Source organism: Pelophylax lessonae (genome assembly GCF_965119305.1).
Source record: "Pelophylax lessonae genome assembly, chromosome: 1".
Classification (NCBI taxonomy): domain Eukaryota; kingdom Metazoa; phylum Chordata; class Amphibia; order Anura; family Ranidae; genus Pelophylax; species Pelophylax lessonae.
In genome coordinates, this window is record NC_138768.1 from 186,268,484 (window position 1) to 186,287,580 (window position 19,097).

Genomic DNA, 19,097 nt, shown 5'->3' on the forward strand with positions numbered 1-19,097 from the left:
TAGATTATTTTGCATGTGGCCAGATATGTACTGTGAGTTCGAATGCTAGGCGGCGCTTTTACCTTTACACACACACACACACATGCAGTCGGTGAAATCGCATGCTGTTCGCCTCATTCCTGTTCAAATAGCATGTGTTTTCTTTGCAGTGTGGTTTGCACCAGTTTGGTTCGTATTGACGCAAATCGCACTGCAAAGTATTGGTACTCAGTGAGTATTTGACCGAAAATATCGGAACTCAAACTCACCCATTTGAAAAAAATAAATCAAAAAATGGTATGGGTGCAACCCTAGTTTGTATTTTATTTTTGCTGCGTTTAAAAACACACCCCACTGCCTCTGTAAATGAGCTCTAAGTCCCGCTTCACACTTCTGCGATGCGGGAAAGCTGCAAATATGCAGCGTGTTCCCACATCGCATCCGCACCCCTGGCAGTTCACACAGCCATAAGCGATACACAGGGTGTGTCAATTAAAAGTTAACAACACCCTGCGACAGTTGAGATCGCATATCGCAGTGCGATCTGCAAGTTCGCACAGAATCGGATTGCACTAGTGTGAACCACCATGCGATCCGATTCTGCTGCGGATAAAAAAAAAAAAGTCATGTGCGTGTTTAGTGCAATTGCGGTGCGAATTCAGCCATACAAACTGTATGGCTGAAATTTGCACCGCACAGAGATCGCATGTAATTCGAAGCACACTGCTCCTAAATTACATGTGATTTCTGTTATCGCACTAATGTGAACCGGCCCTTAAAGTATCACTAAAGGAAAGGGTTTTTTTTTTTTTTTTTTTTATTGAATAGAGAGGGATCAGAACCCCTATCGGTTTTAATTGCTGTCTGTGTCCCCATTAGGGAGATTCACTTTCTCTATTTGTCCTTTTTACCGTTATTGTCAAAAGTAAAAGAAAATCCTAAATGTTTATTTGTCCCCAGAAAAGTAATAGAGGAAATCTTCCAATGAGAACACTAGTTTCGGAGAGTCCCTCACTGTGCAGGGATTTTCTCTCCCTTCCTGTTTGGCTATGGGACAGGAAGTGAAGGGAAATCTCCTCCAACACAGATGGCTGAAAAAAACCTGACGGGTTATTAACCCTCCCTCACTCTATCCAAAATGGAAAAAAAAGTTTTTGTCATTAGTTACACTTTAAACCGCATTCAGACTGCATGTACACTAATTGCCACGTTTTCCAATGAGCCTACTTTACATCAGTGCAGTCACTTCCAGTGCATTTAACAAAGATACAACCTGCTGCTTTTTTTTTGCTTGGAATGCATCTAAAGGTATTTAAATGCAGTGGAACGCACATAGTAAGCCATTGTCCTAAGATAAGTGTCAAAAGCGGAAAAAAAGACACTGGAATGCATAGAAAATGAGTCAAAATGGATCTAAACATGCATGCAAAAACACATCCATAATGCTTAAATTGTGGTATGAACCAGCATTAAAGTAATTGTAAAGTCTTGTTTTTCTAAAAAAATAAAATAAAAATAACAAACATGTTATACTTACCTCCTCTGTGCAGTTGGTTTGGCACAGGGCAGCCCAGATCCTCCTCTGTGCTCCCGGCTCCTCCCTCCTATTGAGTGCCCCCACAGCAAACAACTTGTTATGGGGTCACCCGAGCCAAGCTGCAGCTCCGTGTGTCCATTCAGACATGGAGCTGCCGTACGCCCCGCCTCTCTCTCCCCTCCCCTGATTGGCTCACTGACTTTGACAGCCGCAGGAGCCAACGGCGCTGCGGCTGTATCTTAGCCAATTAGGAGGGAGAGTCACAGGACAGCCGAGGGACTCGTACTCATGTAAGTATTAGGAGTGCTTGGTTAAGCTGCTGCACACAGAAGGCTTTTTATCCTGATGCATAGAATGCAGAAACTCTGATGGGGACACAGATGTGGGAGGAAACTCTGATGGGGACACATGTGGGAGGAGACTCTGATGGGGACACAGATGTGGGAGGAGACTCTGATGGGGACACAGATGTGGGAGGAGACTCTGATGGGGGGACAGAGATGTGGGAGGAAGGAGGCTCTCTGATGGGGATTACAAAAAAGAGCCATATAGAAACTTATTCATTCACTTAAATTGTATTTATTCGTTTATAAATCACTGATTTTTATTTTTTTGGGCGGGTGCTGGGCCTGATGGTATTTACCTTCTTGAGGTGGTTCCATTTGCACAGTTCCATACGAGGTCCCTTCAAAGGGAGATCCAGGTAAAATGGGACAAGCGTCCGAGGTCTCTGGACAATCAGATTCGGCTGACCCAGTAAAAAAAGGGGATCCCTGGTCTGGTGGCTTCACTCTGTGGCTCTTCGGCAGGGCAAATCCTTTCTCCTCTTGTATTGGACAGTGGTCACCACGGTTGCCAGTCTGGCCAAGTGGGGAGGTGTCCACTCAGGGTTGTTGGACGCTGGAGGAATCCAGAATACTGATCATTGTCTTGGAACTTCAAGCGATCAGGCTGTGCCTGGATCATTGGACGGATCGACTACGAGGGCTCCCGGTATGAATCCAGTCGGACAATGCCACTGCGGTGGCCTATGTCAATCACCAGGGCGGAACAAAGAGTGTGTTGGCAGCCCTGGAAGTAGCCGGCATCCTTCGGTGGGCAGAGCGCTTCGTTCCAGCCCTCTCCACTGTACGCATTCCAGTAGTGGAAAACTGGCAGGTGGACTATCTCAGTCGGCAGGCGTCGGACCAAGGGGAACGGTCCCTTCACCCAGACGCTTTTCATCAGAAATGTCTCCGGTGGGGTTCTAAAGTTTGTGGTAAGGTCACAGGATCCTCTCGTGGATGCCACAGACCCATTGGTGGCCCTGTGGGGCCAGTATCGTCTGTTCTTTGCCTTTCCTCTTCCTCAAACTTCTGCCACGGCTTTTGCAGAGGATCAAGGCCTGAAGGGATTCTGGTTATTCTAGTGGTCCCAGCTTTGCCTCGCCGAGCTGGTATGACTGGTCACTGACGTCCCTTGAAGACTGCCTCTCAGGGAGGATCTACTGTCCCAAGGGCTGATCTTCCATCACTGGCTTTGATGGCCTGGCTGTTGAAAGCCACGTGCTGAAGGATAGAGGTTTGCCTGGGTTGGTGATTCTGACACTGCTAAAGACTCGGAAGTCTACCTCTAGGAAGATCTATCATTGTACGTTGAAAGCCTAAATTTTATGGTGTGAATCAATTGGAGTTCACCTTCCTTCTTTTTCGTATCTTGGATTTTGACCTTCCTTCAACGAGGCATTGAGCAGAAATTGGCCTTGAGTACCAACAAGGGCCAGGTGTCGGCCTTGGTAGACTTCTTTTAGCGACTCCTGGCCACACACTCCCTGGTGCATGCTTTTATTCAAGGGACTCGACATCTGACTCCACCAGTGCGGTCTCCTCTACCACCGTGGGATCTGAACTTGGTGCTTTCAGTTCTCCAGAAGCCTCCCTTTGAGAGAATATTCGGGAGATTCCTCTGCTTGCGCTGTCCCAGAATATGGTCTTTTTGGTGGCTATCGCCTCTGCTCTCAGGATGTCAGAGCTGGTGGCATTATCTTGCCGTGCCCCCTTTCTGGTGGTCCACAAGGATAAGTTGGTTCTTCGCCCATGTCCGTCGTTCCTTCTTAAGGTAGTCTCTGATTTCCATTTGAATGAAGACATTGTGTTGACTTCCCTGTGTCCCAGGCCCAAACATCCTAAGGAATTTGTTTTGCATGCTTTGGCTGTGATTTTGGTGTATTTGAGTCTGACCTCCGAAAAAGACTCCATGGCTGCCACTGTTTGATTACGGACGGGCTTCCTTTTGTATTTAGCCTTGGGAATATTTTTGTTGTTCCACTCCTCATGTTTGGCACTTCTTGGGGGCATCCCAATTGTTCAGAATCCTGTAGAGCTGTGTCCGTCAATGAACGAAAGAGAAAATGGGATTTTTGACTTATTGTTAAATCCATTTCTCTGAGTTCATTGATGGGCACAGCACCCACTCCTCTATACAGTATAGTCTGCTCATAGGCGTAGCCAAGTTATTTTTTCTGCCTAGTTTTCTACTCCTGTAGGGGGGCAATGTAACCCAATGGTACAGAATCCTGGAGAGCTGTGTCCATCAATGAACTCAAAGAAATGGATTTTACGGTAAGTCAGAAAATCAATTTTTCCTTCCAGTGTTTTATTGCTTTCCCTTGGCTTTATGCAGTCAGTACTGGGAAGCACTATCCTGCTTTCTGTCCTATTTATCTTTTCGCACATGACTAATTCTAGATAAAGGGAAGGCTGTAACGCATCAGCTGTTGAAACGGTTGGTTAATCTGCTAGATTCTACAATATGCGGTCATGTTACTTGTGGGTTTCCAGTGTATTGCAGCCAGTATTACATGTCGCTAGTTACAGACATAGGCTTTTTCTTATGAAGCATTTTGATTCCAGGATATTTTAATACAAATGCACCCTTTAAGAAATGGCTCATTGTTCTAATCAATTACACACAATCACAACTGCAAAGATCCAGTCTGTACAACCCTCGCTGTAATTCTGAGGATTTGCTGGGCAGATAGTCGTGTATCTAAATAGCCGCATACAGTCCGGAAAGGCTTTGATCTGTCTGCTGTTTCTCACATGACTCCATGTGATCGGGGTTTGTTTCTCAGCATCTGTCACTAAGGGTGCATTGCATTATGGGCTGAGATTGAATGTTTCTCAGCTGATGCTTCAGAGAAATGACATGGGTCACTGAGCTCAAAGAATAGGTTATTATTGGAAGCCTGCTTTGTGTACTTTTACTCTATAGGCTATGTATGTTCTTGGCAATCATCTCTAATTTGAGCTGCTTGGAAAATTAATTTTGGAGCAATCTTAGGGCTCATTCTACGGACGGGGGTGGGAAGAAGGCTGATTTACTGCCCCCAGCGGCCCATCTGAACATGGAGATGCAGCCGCTCAGGGATGTACACATGCTGCATCTGCAATGCTTTTGCTTTGTGGCCATGGAAAAATGTAAGCGGAATGTCCTATTCGGCCAATTGTGCCGCTGAGTGCAACCCATTCAAGTGACTAGGGCCGCAGCCTCTCTGCAACTTCATCGGCGCAATTTCAGGGTTAAAACAGGCAGTGAAGAGGTGATATATTGCCTCTTTACTGCCTGTCAAATACCCTCTGAAAGGCGATCGACTGCAGATCTCTCTCCAGAGGGGCTGCAGTAATAGTCATGTGTGAATGAGCCCTTTACAGCAGTATCACCTTGTTTAGCGTATTACAAAATGTTTTAGTGATTTTAAAGCCTTACCTTTTTTAATCAATTTTACTAGGGATGCACCGATCCGACTTTCTTGGACCCGATACCAGAACCGATCCGGAGCTACACACAAAGCAAGCGGCTGCAGTACAGAGCAAAGCCGCTGTTTCATGCGTACGGCTCCTCCATTCACAGGCAGAATGCATCTGATATCACTCCGCCTGTGAGCCGGACCTATAAAGGAAGTAGCGGCTCCCATCCCATACTACTACTGCACCTAGTAAGGGATGGCTGAGCCATTACCAAGCAAAAACCGGATCGGCACGTGGATCGGTCAATGTTACCGATCCCCCCCGATCCATCTAAAATGGCCATATGGGCGCCGATATTCAATCAGAATATCGGATCGGTGCATCCCTAAATTTTACCTGCTAAGGTGAAGACTTGCAATACATGCTGTCTCTTAAATACAAATTCCTCTTTCCTCCTGCTTCAGCTGGTCCCCTCAGTGCTAGTACTTCTCTCTAGTTTCAGGATGGCCCCTTTCCCTTGCAAGGTACTATGGAGCCACCATTATGCATGCTTTCAGCCAGGACTAGAGCCAAATGCAAATGCTATGTGCTTTACTATAAACAGTCTAGGGTGGCAAGCCTCTCCTGCCTGACAGGTTGCCCCAGTGTGAACGGGGTCTAAAGAAGATGCTTTGGTGATTTTTTTTTTTTTTTTTTAATTAAATAATATATTAAACTGAAATCTGAGACTTTAATACTACTTAAATAGGCCACATGTGCTAAATTAAAAGAAGCCTTTCCACAGAGAGACATAACAGCTGCCATTGTAGAGTTCTTATTCAGTGATTGCTAGTTTTCTGGCTTTCCTCCTCTCACTTGTAACCTCTTCTTAAAGAAACAGGAAAACTACTGTTGACGTTCTGAGAATGCTAGTAAGCGGGCTGTCATTGGCTTCAATACTTTTGGTGTCAGTGACCTGGCTGAAGCAAGCACGGTTATTGATTAGTCAGGATAACGTGGGAACTAATTGATTTGCATGTTTATGTGGCTAGTGACAAATCATTGAAACCCTTGAATGGGCATGACATCGAGCAACTAGCATTTTCAGAAGGGAGATCAGCAATGGCAGCTTCCACTTTCTCTCAGTACAGGATTTATTTAAAGTTGTTTTAAAGGCTCAAGGTTTTCTTTACCTTTGTGCATTCTATGCATGAAGGGAAAAAATCCATCTGTGTGCAGCAGCCCCCCTAATACCTGAGCTGCATCGCAATCCAGCGATGTGCACGAGAGCCTTGGCTTTCCGGGGACTCTACCTCATTGGCTGAGGTGGCAGCAAAAGCCATTGGCTTCCATTGCTGTCAATCACAGCCAGTAAGCAAGTGAGGGGAGAGGGGGCGGTGCCAAGCCGTGGCTCTGTGTGTAAACAGACACTCAGAGCAGGAGGGAGCCTGCTTGGGTGCCCCTGTAGCAAGCTGCTTGCTCTAGGGGCAGGAGGGAGGGGCCATGAGCATGTGACAGGAGGAAAGGGGCCATAAATGCCCGCGGGAGACCTGAGAAGAGGAGAATCCTGGCTGCTCTGCAAAACCATTACACAAGACCTGGTAAGTATAACCTTGGCCTCCAAGCTTATCTCAAACTACTTGGGGCTAATGAACACACTGTGCGGTGGCAACCGTTTTGCTGCAATATAAACATTTATCTAACATAAAGGTCTATGAATGAATGTTTTTCTTTTTTTATGGACATGTTTATAAAATGTCACCTTTTACTAGGTTCTGTATAATTTACTAGGTACTGTATAAGGATTATAAAGTCTTAGCTAATGTAGGCAGTTGTGTGAAGGTATGGCAAGCCACTTCACCATTTATTTAAACTCCAGCTGCTGGCGATTGTGGGTTTATTTCAGATAGTTGCAGCAATGCATGATTTTCTGCTACTACTACTACTACTACTATTGGAGTAAGGACCGATTTCCCTGTAGTGCACCTAGGCATCCTGAACCCAGGGAATCTCTGTAATGCGGTTAATCACCATCTTCTGTGATTGGCTCTAAATACACCCTCTTACTTTTCAAAGATAGGTCTTAGAAACCAGTAGTGAGGTATATGAGATAAGAGGGCGTGCCCAGAGCAGCAACCTTGGAAGCTGGCAGGTAACCACATTAGACAAAAAGAAATCCAAAGCAAAGAGCTCATAGTGCAGTAAATAAAATACCAATTTATTGATTGAAAAATGCATTCACCAACTGGGTGGAAGGAAGAGCACGTAATGCTGGACATAAGCCGCTGCTGTACACTCCAGGACACAGAAGTAATGGAGGAATCCTGGCCAGGCTGGATGGAGATTATGCTGCAGCTCACTGAAGAAACCGCTAACTGTACGCAGGGAAGTAAAAACCGGCTGTTGTCAATGAAGACTCGTGTTCCGGTGACATCCTATATAGGAGATGCAGATACATAGAGACACATTTCTGGGGGTGTTCCCCCCTTCATTAACCACTTAAGCCCCGGAGGATTTGGCTGCTAAAGGACCAGGGGTTTTTTTGCGATTTTTTACTGCGTGACTTTAACGGACAATTGCGCGGTCGTGCGACGCTGTACCTAAACAAATTTGACGTCCTTTTTTTCCCACAAACAGAGCTTTCTTTTGGTGGTATTTGATCACCTGTGCGATTTTTTTTTTTTTTTTTTTTTTTTTTTTTTTTTTTTTTTTTTTGATCACGCGCTATAAACAAAAAAAGAGCGTAAATTTTGCAAAAATAACAATATTTTTCACATTTTTTTATATGAAATTCCCCCCAAAAAAAAAGTAAAAATCAAAATTTTTTAACATTTTTCGGCCAATTTGTTTTATGCTACCTATGTTTGGTAAAAAAAATCGCAAAAAGCGTATTTTGATTGGTTTGCGCAAAAGTTATCGCGTTTACTAACAAAGAGAAAGATTTTTGTCATTTTTGGTGTTTTTTTTTTTTAACGCGTAATGGCGGCGATCTGCGATTTTTTTTTTTTTTTTTTTTTTTTTTTTTCGGTACTGCGACATTGCGGCGGACAGATCGGACCCTTGACTGACATTTTTGACACTTTTGGGGTTACCAGTGACATTACTGCAGTAATCAGTGCTATACATATGCACTGTTACTGCAAAAATGACACTGGCAGGGAAGGGGTTAACTTTATTGGACAGGGAGGGGTTAAGTGTGTCCTAGGGGCGTGCTTTCTACTGTGTAGGGACATTCCTATTGGTGTAAAAGCAAAGATCAACCGTTCTACATAGTAGAACGGACAGATCTTTACTTTTACACAGGGAGAACTGACAGGCAGCTTGTTTACACAAGCTGCTCTGTCTTTCTCCCTTCACAGGAGCGATCGCAGTGTGACTGGCGGACATCGAGTCCGCCGGTCACACGCACTGACTTGCCTGTGAACGAGCCGCGGCGGGCGCGCGCCTCGGCGGGCGCGCGCCCGCCCGCGATAGGCTCGCAAGTCAGTGACAGGCGAGTGACGTACCGATACGTCACTCTGCCTGGCCGGGGCTGACCGCCGCAGTATATAGTCGTGCGGCGGTCGGCAACCGGTTAAGAGACTGATGGAAGAGGAACTCCCTTTACAAGCACATCTCTGTGTATTAGCATCTCCTATATGTGACGTCACTGGGAGGCGTGTCTGCATTGACTGACTAGGAGCAGAACGATATAGGTGTTGATTTTTTTTTTTTTTTTTTGTCTTTGGCTCAGTTCACATTGGTGCAATGAAGGACATTGCATATGATTCGTACCGCACACTGCTGTGTAAATTGCATGTGATGTCTGTGCGATGCAAATTCAGCCATACAGATTGTATGGCTGAATTCGCATTGCATTAGAATGAATGTTGTGCAGGAACCTTTTTTTGATCTGCTACAGAATCGGATTGCATAGATATTTACACCTATGCAATCCGATTCCTGTCCGAATTGACAGTTTGCACTGCGATATGCAAACCGATCTGGGGGTGTCATTAACTTTGTATTGACCCTCCCAGCAGTTCACATATGGCAGGGTAAACTGCCTGCAAGTCGGGTGCAATGTGGGAACTCCCAATGGATTCGCGGGGTTTCCCCCATTGCACCAATGTGAACTGAGCATTAGGCTCAATTCACACCGATGCGTTTTTGCTTTTGAGTGTTTCTTTAATGCTTTTTGCGCTACGTTCCACAGTTTTTTAGCGTGATTTGTGCTTTTTATGCTTTTGGAAAATTTGTTGTTGGGCAGATTTAAAAACGCAAATCGTGGCAAAATCGCGGTAAAAATACTTGCTTTTTGGATGCGGGTCCATTGGAAGTCTTATTACATGCAGAATACTGCATTTTGCAGGAAAAAAAAAGTCCCCTGGCCCTTTCCAAAAACAGAGGCACAAAAATGCATTGTGATTGTTTACCATAGGAACCAATGTTAAAAAAAAATAAATGCATTTTTGCAAAAAAACATAAAAAAAAACCCGCATTAGTGTGAATGGAGCTTTGAGCCAAAGGGAAACAGCTGCAGCATCACACCAATGTTGCAGCCATAAAGGTGAGTGTGTGTGTGTGTGTGTGTGTGTGTGTATATGTATGTATGTATGTGTGTATATATTTTTCAATTTGCACAGTTCTCCTTCAACAATGGACAGTGCAGTCTCGGGTCAGTCATAATTGAGAGGGGGGGGGGGGCATTGGAGTGTTTTTGCCATCCTACGCTAAGGGCTGTGTATTTCTATTAAAGTACGAAGTGTAGGGAGACAAAACTCTAGCCTATGTATGAAAAGGTTGCTCCATAGGATGCAGCAAGAAAAAGGAGCCACCCTGAAACAGGAAATCGGTCATGGCACCAAATAGAACATAGACAAGGATTAAGAGATAATGGAACTGCATACTCAGTAAGTGATTCAGCTGCTGAACGTGCTTAAAAAGTGAAGTTCTTGTATCACTTTAAATCATGTAAATGCTTGTTTAGTTGCTGTGTGCAGTCAATCGCTAATGATTGTATGTGACCCCCTCTGATCATAGAAGATAGTATGACTTGTCAGTAAAGTGATGAATCAATACTTCCCCTTCCTGGCTGGTTAAAAGTAACACCATACATACTGTGAACCACAGGAACCAATTTGTAACACGACGTGTTTCCTAAGTTTTTATTATAGTACAGTATAAATGAACATGATCACTGACCTGGCATTGCAAATCTTGTCGGAGTTGTTTCTAGGTCTTATTTTTAGTAAAATCATATGCATTTTATTTTCAGAGTGAAGACACCCAACAGCAGATTATTAGAGAAACATTCCATTTAGTTTCTAAACGAGATGAAAATGTCTGCAACTTCTTGGAAGGAGGATTGTAAGTATACAAGCTATTCTGTAACTTTATTACCAACTCAAAGTGACTGTAAAAACAAATTTGAAGTAAAAGAAGTTAAGCAATAGTGAAAGTGACACTAAATTCTGGTTAAAAAATTCAAGTATGTATAAACTCCAAGTCCCTTCTATTGCGCTCAGCCTCCTCCCAATCTCAAAATTCAATGTATTTGTTGCAGTGATCGGACTTCCTGTTCTAGGGTGGCTACATTCATTCTCCATGGTCCCAATGTATGTAAAAATGTAGCCATCCTCACTTTCTCACTCCCAAGATGGACTGTAGACAAAAGAATTTTGTAGTGTGTGCTGCTTGTTCCCAACAAACGGAAGTGAATAGGACAAGAAGGAAGAAGGGGGGGGGGGGGAAAAGAGGGGGGGGGGGAAAAGAGGGGGGGGGGGGAAAAGAGGGGGGGGGGGTGGCGAGGGAAAGTCATAAGAGTTTGAAGTGCAGATATGGAGTATAGTCCATTACCATAAGTGATTACAACAGGTTCTTCATTCGTCTACGTTTTGTATTTATTAAAATGGATTCTAACCACACATTCCTTCCATATGGCATGGCATAGTATGTTCCAGTCTGTACTGACTTAAGAATTTTTTATGAGATTATTGATTTGTGGGTGAAGTAATTGGAGTAAGTATTTTTTTTTTTTTTTATTAATCAGGGAATAGAGGACAGGGGGAGTTAGTAGAGTGAATGAGGTTTTTAGATGTGGTGGGGTAGGGTTATCTGTCTGTCTCATTAAGTGTGTGCGTTTTTTTTCTAAATGTCATGTTCAAAGCATGGTGCGATGCGGTGGTTTGCCTTGCACTACGCTGTTCTGGAAGAAAGCACTGCATGCTGTACTGGTTTCATCGCACAGCAAATCAAATCAGTGGTGTGAACTGGTCCGATAGGATACCAGGCTTTTGCGTTTTTATCTGCTATATGAAAACTTTGTGTTATGCAGTTGTTCAGTAAAAAGTGATAAGTCCATGATGCTAAAATCATTTTTTATGTATTTTTAAATATTTTATTATGTTTATTTTTTAGATTAATAGGAGGATCCGACAATAAGCTCATCTATCGACACTATGCAACATTATATTTTGTCTTTTGTGTGGATTCTTCAGAAAGTGAACTTGGTATTCTAGATCTTATACAAGTAAGTATTCTATGTACAGCATAAACTGAGTGTTAGAAAAGTGAAAGGTTGTTTTAAAGCATGTCTGCTTAGTAACCACTCATTAAACAGCCCCTAGAAGTTTTTAGTGTGCTTTTTCTTGTGCCTGCAGCCCATTATTACTAACTTCATCGTGCTTCTACTGTGCTGAGGGATCCCTAGATACCACTATGCAGGTTCAAACTTTTCAGAAAACTTCTGCATAGGCACTTTCCTCTGGCATTCCACACTGTAGAACAGGTCCATCCTATCTGGTTGCCTAGAACAGATGGCATAGTGTGATGCATTGTCTCTGATGAACCCAGAATCTGCTTGGAAACATTTTGTGCAGCAGAGCTACTTGAAAGTATACAACCATGGTCTGAAGGCACATAGAGCCTGTCAATAAAACTTAAAATCAAAATGAAAAAGGTAAACTTAAAATCTGCTCCTGCATAAAGGATCTTTGATGCCCACCTCTCTTCCTACCCATGTTGCTAGTCTCCAGCATAGTAAGGAGAAACTGGTATCTGACGGATCTCATTACTGGGATGTTCAGATTCCTGGTCCCATTCTGTAATCTGTGGTCCAGTATGCCACCCCCTGCATAATTGCGCTGTAGTGATCTAGGCGTTAGAAGGTGAAACTGTGGGGAAGGGGTGTTTGGTCATGCAAGAAGAGGAATTTTGTACGCCAATAAATGTAAGGTTCTAAAGATTTTCCGTTACTCATGGCATTGGCAGTCAGAGAGGCAAGTGTCTGTTCTTTTTCTTTCGTTCATTGATGGACACAGCTCCTTATCTTCCTAATCATTGGCTTATACTGTTCCCTACAGGAGTAGGACACTAGGCAGGAAAAAACTTGACTACACTTATGGGGCAGTCCCAGGGGGTATACTCCCACTCTAAGCTATAGGCATTCAGTTTTTTTCTGCCTAGTCAGGAGTAAGGACCTAGTTCCTTGCTGGGATCTCTGGTCCTGGCAGATTTTGCCTATTTTTGTTATTTTGTTCCTGTGAGAATCCTTTACCAACTGCCAGAGTGGGTGACTGATTGGATAATCTAGATCCAGAGGGTCCTCCCAGTTTGGCCAGCGTGTGCACAGGCTTGAGCTCCGCGCTAGGTCGGCCGTGACCTAGCCCCACTGGACAGGGGCTGGCCTGCGAGTTAGAAAGTCTCGCGAGGGCGCATACTACCTGGCCTGGGCCTGAGTTGCAGCGTTCCTCCTGGCCGACAGCCCCCTTCCCCCCCATTCCGATGGAACGATTTTCTGTTCCGGAGCGGTGCCCACCCTGTTCTGGTATGGTAAGTAGCTGTCCGCCCCCTCCCCCCCCATTCTAACCCTGGAGGTGTTTGGGGTGGACATGGGCCCCTCCCTGGGATGGTCGGACCCCCCGTGGTTCCCCTCCTTCCCGTGCAGCGCCCCCTCTATTCTGGTGGTCCTCTACGGACTGTCACCCCCCCCCATCTGACCATCCCACTCCCATGGGGTGGCCATACCTTTTAGGTTGGTTTAGGGTATCGAGCTGGCGATTTGGGGGGGGGGGGTTTAACGTGCTGCGGGAGCTCCTGGGGCCACGCGGGGACCGCCATTTTATTGTAGCCTTTGGTACTGCTGATCAGCGGCAATGTTTGTGTAGCCTCGGCAGCCATTCTCATTGAAAATAGTAATGCTCATGCTTTTTAAGCTGTATTGGTAATGATTCGGCGGTGGGTACCCCTCCTCATCCCCTAGTGCTGATTCCTGGATCTTTCTCTTCCTGATCGCCGCATTGTGTGCAGTTTGCTGGGTTCTGTAAGTGCCTAATCGGCGGTGGTGAGTCTTTTTTTGTGTGGTTCTCTCTCCCTCTCTCTGCTATAGCAGCGGTAGTGATCTGTGCTGGGCCTTGTGGTACTGCCAGCACGGTGGGGGTGTCCCTAGCAGTGTTATACACTACTTTCTTTTTTTGTGTGTGGGTCTCCCTTTTCCCTAATGGAGTCCCTGGAGCACATTTCCCCACCTGATCCCCTCTCAGAGGCTCTGGGTCCCAACAATCCCTGACTGCACTGATGACGGTCCTGGAGTCCTTGGTGTCCAAGGTGGATTTGGTCCTGGGAAAATGGGCTAGCAAAAAGCATCCCCTGCCTTCACCTGCTTCATCTGACTCATCAGATCCTGAATATGATTTGGCCGCTGCGGATGCGAGTCACCGTACTGGGTCTGTGTCCACGCACCCTGCATGCTCAAATAGTGAGGATGATTCCACTGCTCCTCTAGCCGCGCATGAAAAGGCACTGGTGGTCGTGCTGATTGTGTCAGTGCGTGAAACTTAGATAAAGGATGCGGCTGATGCTGCGTCGGAGGCGCTGATCCCTTTTGGCACTCACAAGCCCTCCAAGGCAGCGAGGGTGTTTCCCTTTCCCGCTTACTTTGATAATATTGTCACTAAACAGTGGGGTGGTCCAAAACGCACTTTTGCAATCCCTAAGCGTTTTGCGATGCCATATCTTTATGAGGATTCCCTGTCCCACCTGTAGGGGACTCGCTGGTTTCCAGGTTAAATAAAGCCACCTTAATTCCAATTAAGGATCTGACTGTTAGGAGGTCGGAGGCTCTGGCCCGCCATATGTTCGTTGTGGCTGGTTCGGCTTTTAGGCCGATATAGACCGAGTGGGCCAAACTATTACGTCGGGACCTGGAGGGGGAAGAGTAGCCCCCTGCATTTGTGTAGCTGGCGGATTAATTGGTCCAGGGGCTACAGTTTATCTGTGATGCCTTTTGAACGTTGATTTCTAGACTGTCTGTCTCAGCAGTGATCCTTCAGCGTATTAGCTGGCTGAAATGCTGGTCTGTGGACCAGACTTCTTAGAAGGCATTATCTGATCTTCCTTTTGTGGGGGATCGCCTGTTTGGAGCTTCCTTGGATGACATTATTAAGGGCCTCACAGGTGGGAAGAGTACTTCTTCTGCAGGCTTCCTAGGGCAAGGAGCCCCATCGTAGACGGGGACCATTCTTCTTGGCTCATAAGAGTCTTTTTCGTGTCTCAGGGTCACAAGACAAGGGATCTAAGCCCTTCAGGGCATCCACCAGAGGTTGCAAGCGGACCTGGTCTGGCAAGCCACGAGCGGGCTCTTTCAGACCTGCGGATAAGTCTTCTTCTGTATAAAGGGGCGCCCTCACCCATATCTGGGGTGGTGGAACGTCTTCACTGGTTTCTGGATCCGTAGACCTCTCTGGTATAGGACACGTGGGTCCACAAAGTCGTTCGATCGAGTTTCAGTCTTGTCCCCTCGAAAGATTCTTCCCTTCCAACCTGCGCCTGTCCGCAGATCGCTTACGGGATCTCCTTGGGGCAGTGCAAGACTTGTTACTTCAAGGGGGTATTGTCCCGTTTCCGACTTCGGAACATTTTCAGGGGTTTTATTCAAACTTGTTCACAGTTGCCAGGAAGGAAATTGCGTCCAATTCTGGACCTCAAGGCGCTAAACTGCTTTGTGCAGGCACAGAAGTTCCGAACGGAGTCCATTCCCACGGTAGGGGCGTCCCTCCATCAGGGGGATTTTCTTCGACATCAAGGACGCCTACCTTCACATTCCAATATGTAATGGTCATCAGTGCTTCCTCCGTTTTGCCGTGGGCAAGTAGCATTATCAGTCTGTGACGTTAACACGAAAGTGTTGGCCCCGGTACTAGCATTGCTGCATGAGCAGGGGGATTGCGGTGCTGGGGTACTTGGACGATTTCGAGATTACTCTACGAACTCGGAGGTAGTTTAGTTAAATTCTAAACCTTCCAAAGTCTGCTCTGGTTCCGTCCAAAGAATGGACTATCTGGGTCTGACTCTGGACTCTGCTTCAGCCAGAGTTTCTTCCTCTGGAAAAACTCCAGAAATTGCAGGAGGCAATCCAGCTTCTGCTCTCAGCAGGTGGTCCTCCCTCCGGGCTTGCATGTGGGTGCTGGGCCTGATGGTGTCTACCTTTTTTGAGGTGGTTCCATTTGCACAGTTAAGCCCCGTACACACACGCAGATCGTCGTCATACAAACGTCGGCGGACGAAAGATCTGCCGATTGTATGCGTGTTAGTATGGTGCCTCCGACAGATGTCTGCACACAATCCGCGGACAAGAGTCTTTCTTGCAAACATGAAAATTTTTGTCTGCAGACACCAGAACGGACAATTGTTCGCCTGTCAGTACAGAAATCAGCCGACAGACTGCAGATTTGCAAGACTGGGCATGCTCAGAAAATAAAAAACACAGGGAAAGTTAACCATTACATGACATCACTTCTGCAGTCAGCTGAAGTCTGCGGACAAAATTCTTGTGCTGTCCTTGTGCTGTCTTTGCACTTTTCAACAGACACCGACATCCCGGGGAGAAAAGACGAACATTTGTATGACGACGATCTGCGTGTGTGTATGGGGCTTTACACACGAGATCTCTGCAAAAAAGGAGCCAGGGTATGAGAGGGTCCCTGATATGGTGGCTTCGTTCTCTTCACTTCGATAGGGAAGATCCTTTTTTTTTTTTCCCCCCTGTACTGGACGATTGTCACCACAGATGCCAGCCTGTCCAGGTGGGGAGGCGTCCTCGTCAGATTGTGCTCAGGGGGTCCGGACGTTGGAAGAGTCCGGACTGTCAACGAATGTACTGGAACTCCGAGCTATCAGACTTTGTCTGGATCATTGGACAATTCGTCTTCAGGGGTGTCCGATATGCATTCAATTGGACAATGCCACGGCCGTGGCCTATGTCAATCACCAAGGGGGCACAAGAAGTGCTCTGGGAGCTTGGGAAGTAGCCGGTATTCTAAAAGTGGGCAGAACAATTCGTTCCAACCCCTGTCTGCTGTACACATTCCAGGAGTGGAAAATTGGCAAGTGGATTACCTCAGTCGACAGGCGTTGGACCAGGGGGGAATGGTCCCTTCATCCGGAAGTGTTTCACCTGTTATGTCTCTGGTGGGGTACTTGGCGGTGAACCTGTTGGCCTCTCGCCTCAACAGGATGGTACAGATCCTCTAGCCCACTCCAGACGCCTTAGTAGATCAGTATCGTCTGATTTACGCCTTCCCTCCTCTCAAACTTCTGCCAAGGCTCCTATGCAGGATGGAGATGGAAGGGATTCAGGTCATTCTAGTGGCTCCAGACTGGCCTCGCCGGTCTTGATACGCCGATCTGGTACGGCTGGTGGCCAATGCTCCGTGAGAGTTCCTCGCAGGGAAGATCTGCTGTCCCAAAGTCCAATCTTCCATCCTGCTTTAGTCGCTGGCTTTAACGGCCAGGTGCTGCAGCATAGAGGTTTTTCTGAATCTGAGATTCCTACTCTTGTTAAAGGCTAGAAAATCTACCTCCTAGGAAGATCTACCATCGTACGTGAAAGACCTACATTGCGTGGTGGAAGTCTCTTGGGGGTTCATCCTCCTCTCTTTTTCGGTGGCTCAGATATTGCCTTTCCTTCAACCCCCGTTAAGCAGCGCCCGGCCTTTAGTATCATCAAAGGCCTTGTCACAGCCTTAGTGGTTTTCTTTCATCGCCCATTGGCCACACATTCCTTGGTGTGTACCTTTTTTATGCAGGAAGATTCACACTTGGCTCCTCAGTACGGTCTGCATTGCTGGCGTGGGACCTCAATTTGGTGCCGTCAGTTCTTCAGAAACCTCCTTTCAAAAGTCTTTGGGATTTTCCCCTGCTTATGTTGTCCCAGAAGGTGGCCTTTTTGGTGGCTATTACTTCTGTGCGCAGGGTGTTGGAGCTGGCGGTGTTGTCTTGGAGCTTGCGGCGTTGTCTTGTCGTTCGCCTTACCTGGTGGTTCACAGAGATAAGAGGGTTCTTCATCCCTGTCCGTCATTCCTTCCAAAGGTCCTCTCTGATTTCCTTTTAAATGAAGAAATTTTGTTGTCTTATGTCCCAGGCCTAAACATCCTAAGGCGATTGCCTTGTAGTCCCTGGATGTGGTTGGGGCAATCAGGGTGTACCTGGCAGCTACGGAGTCTTTTTGGAAGTCAGACTCACTATTTGTACTTACAGATGGACCTTGAAAAAGATTGGCTGCTTCTGCTGTGACAGTTTCCAGATGGATCAGACAGAGTGATTCGGGCCTATTCAATTAAGGGTCAGGTTCCTCCTTTCCTTGTTAAGGCGCACTCTACTGGGGTGCCTAGTGCCTCTTGCGCCTTCTGTCATCAGGCCTCGGCGATGCAGGTTTGCAAGACAGCCACCTGGTCGTCGGTGCACACTTTCACAAAGTTTTATAAGGTGAATGTGTTGGCATCTGCGGATGCTTCTTTTGACCGCAAGGTTTTTCAGGCTGCTGTTTAGAGGACCTGGTCCTCTTTGAAGGGTGCGTTTGTTTTTTTTTTTCAGGTGAGCGCCAGTTGTTTATGGTTGAGCTCCATGTTACCTGGTTGGCTACGGTTTAGCCTTGGGAATTTTTTCTTGCTGTTCTCACCCCCTCATGTTTGACACTGCTTTGGAATGTCCCAATGGTCAATGAGCTGTGCCCGTCAGTGAATGAAAGCGAAAATGGGATTGTTGAATTTCTGTAAAATCCATTTCTCTAATGTTCATTGTCGGACAAAGCACCCAGCCCCCCCCCCCCCCCCCCTGTGGAGTTGGCTTTCTTGACCCTGCTTGTAACAAAACTGAATGCCTATTGCTGAGAATGGGAGTATACCCTCTGGGATTGCCCCATAGGTGTAGTCAAGTTTTTTTCCTGCCTAGTGTCTTACTCCTGTAGGGGGCAGTATAACCCAATGGTCAAGAAGATAAGGAGCTGTGTCCGTCAATGAACATCAGAGAAATGGATTTTACGGTGAGTCAAAAATACAATTTTTTTGCTGGGGAAGGTGCATTTTAAATTTTAGTCTTATGACTTACGACAGTTAAAATATGCATACCTCTATCTATTGTAGACAGCTTGTTAGACAATATACAGGTAATTTGAGTGTTTTGTAATTTAGATGAGTAAGCCGACATATTTAATATGGCTTTGCAAATAGTTATACGCCATAGAAACTGCTTTATGCCATAGAAACTGCTTGATTTTCTCTGTAGTTAGACTTCGAGCAGTGATAAATTATTTTGAATTGGTTGCAGTGGGTTATTGCATTTAGCACATTGTCGTTGCTGCAAAACTTAATTCAAAGGTGAATCAAGTTTTACTATACTGCTAACCATGAAGCATTTCTTTGTTTTTTTTCTGAAGGTAATTATATTGCTTAAATGTCCATTGTCGAGCATGTTATTGATCCCCTCTTGTCATATCAACTTACTTAAGATGGAGCAGCTGAAATATTCATGGAATAATAGAACACTGACATGAAATATTAATGGAGGGCTGACCTAGATATTTAAATATTGAACTTATTGTAGACTGCATGTCAGGC

At 45.8% G+C, this 19,097-nt stretch overlaps 1 protein-coding gene across 2 annotated transcripts in view; it reads left to right on the plus strand.

Annotated features, from left to right (window-relative positions):
• AP3S1 (adaptor related protein complex 3 subunit sigma 1) overlaps positions 1–19,097 on the plus strand; it is a 120,407-nt gene that overhangs the window by 3,460 nt on the left and 97,850 nt on the right. For both annotated transcript variants that reach the window (XM_082243017.1, XM_082243018.1), the window contains exons 2-3: positions 10,481–10,572; positions 11,623–11,734. In XM_082243017.1, the coding sequence (XP_082099143.1) occupies positions 10,481–10,572; positions 11,623–11,734 (204 nt within the window). The remainder of the gene's footprint in view (positions 1–10,480; positions 10,573–11,622; positions 11,735–19,097) is intronic.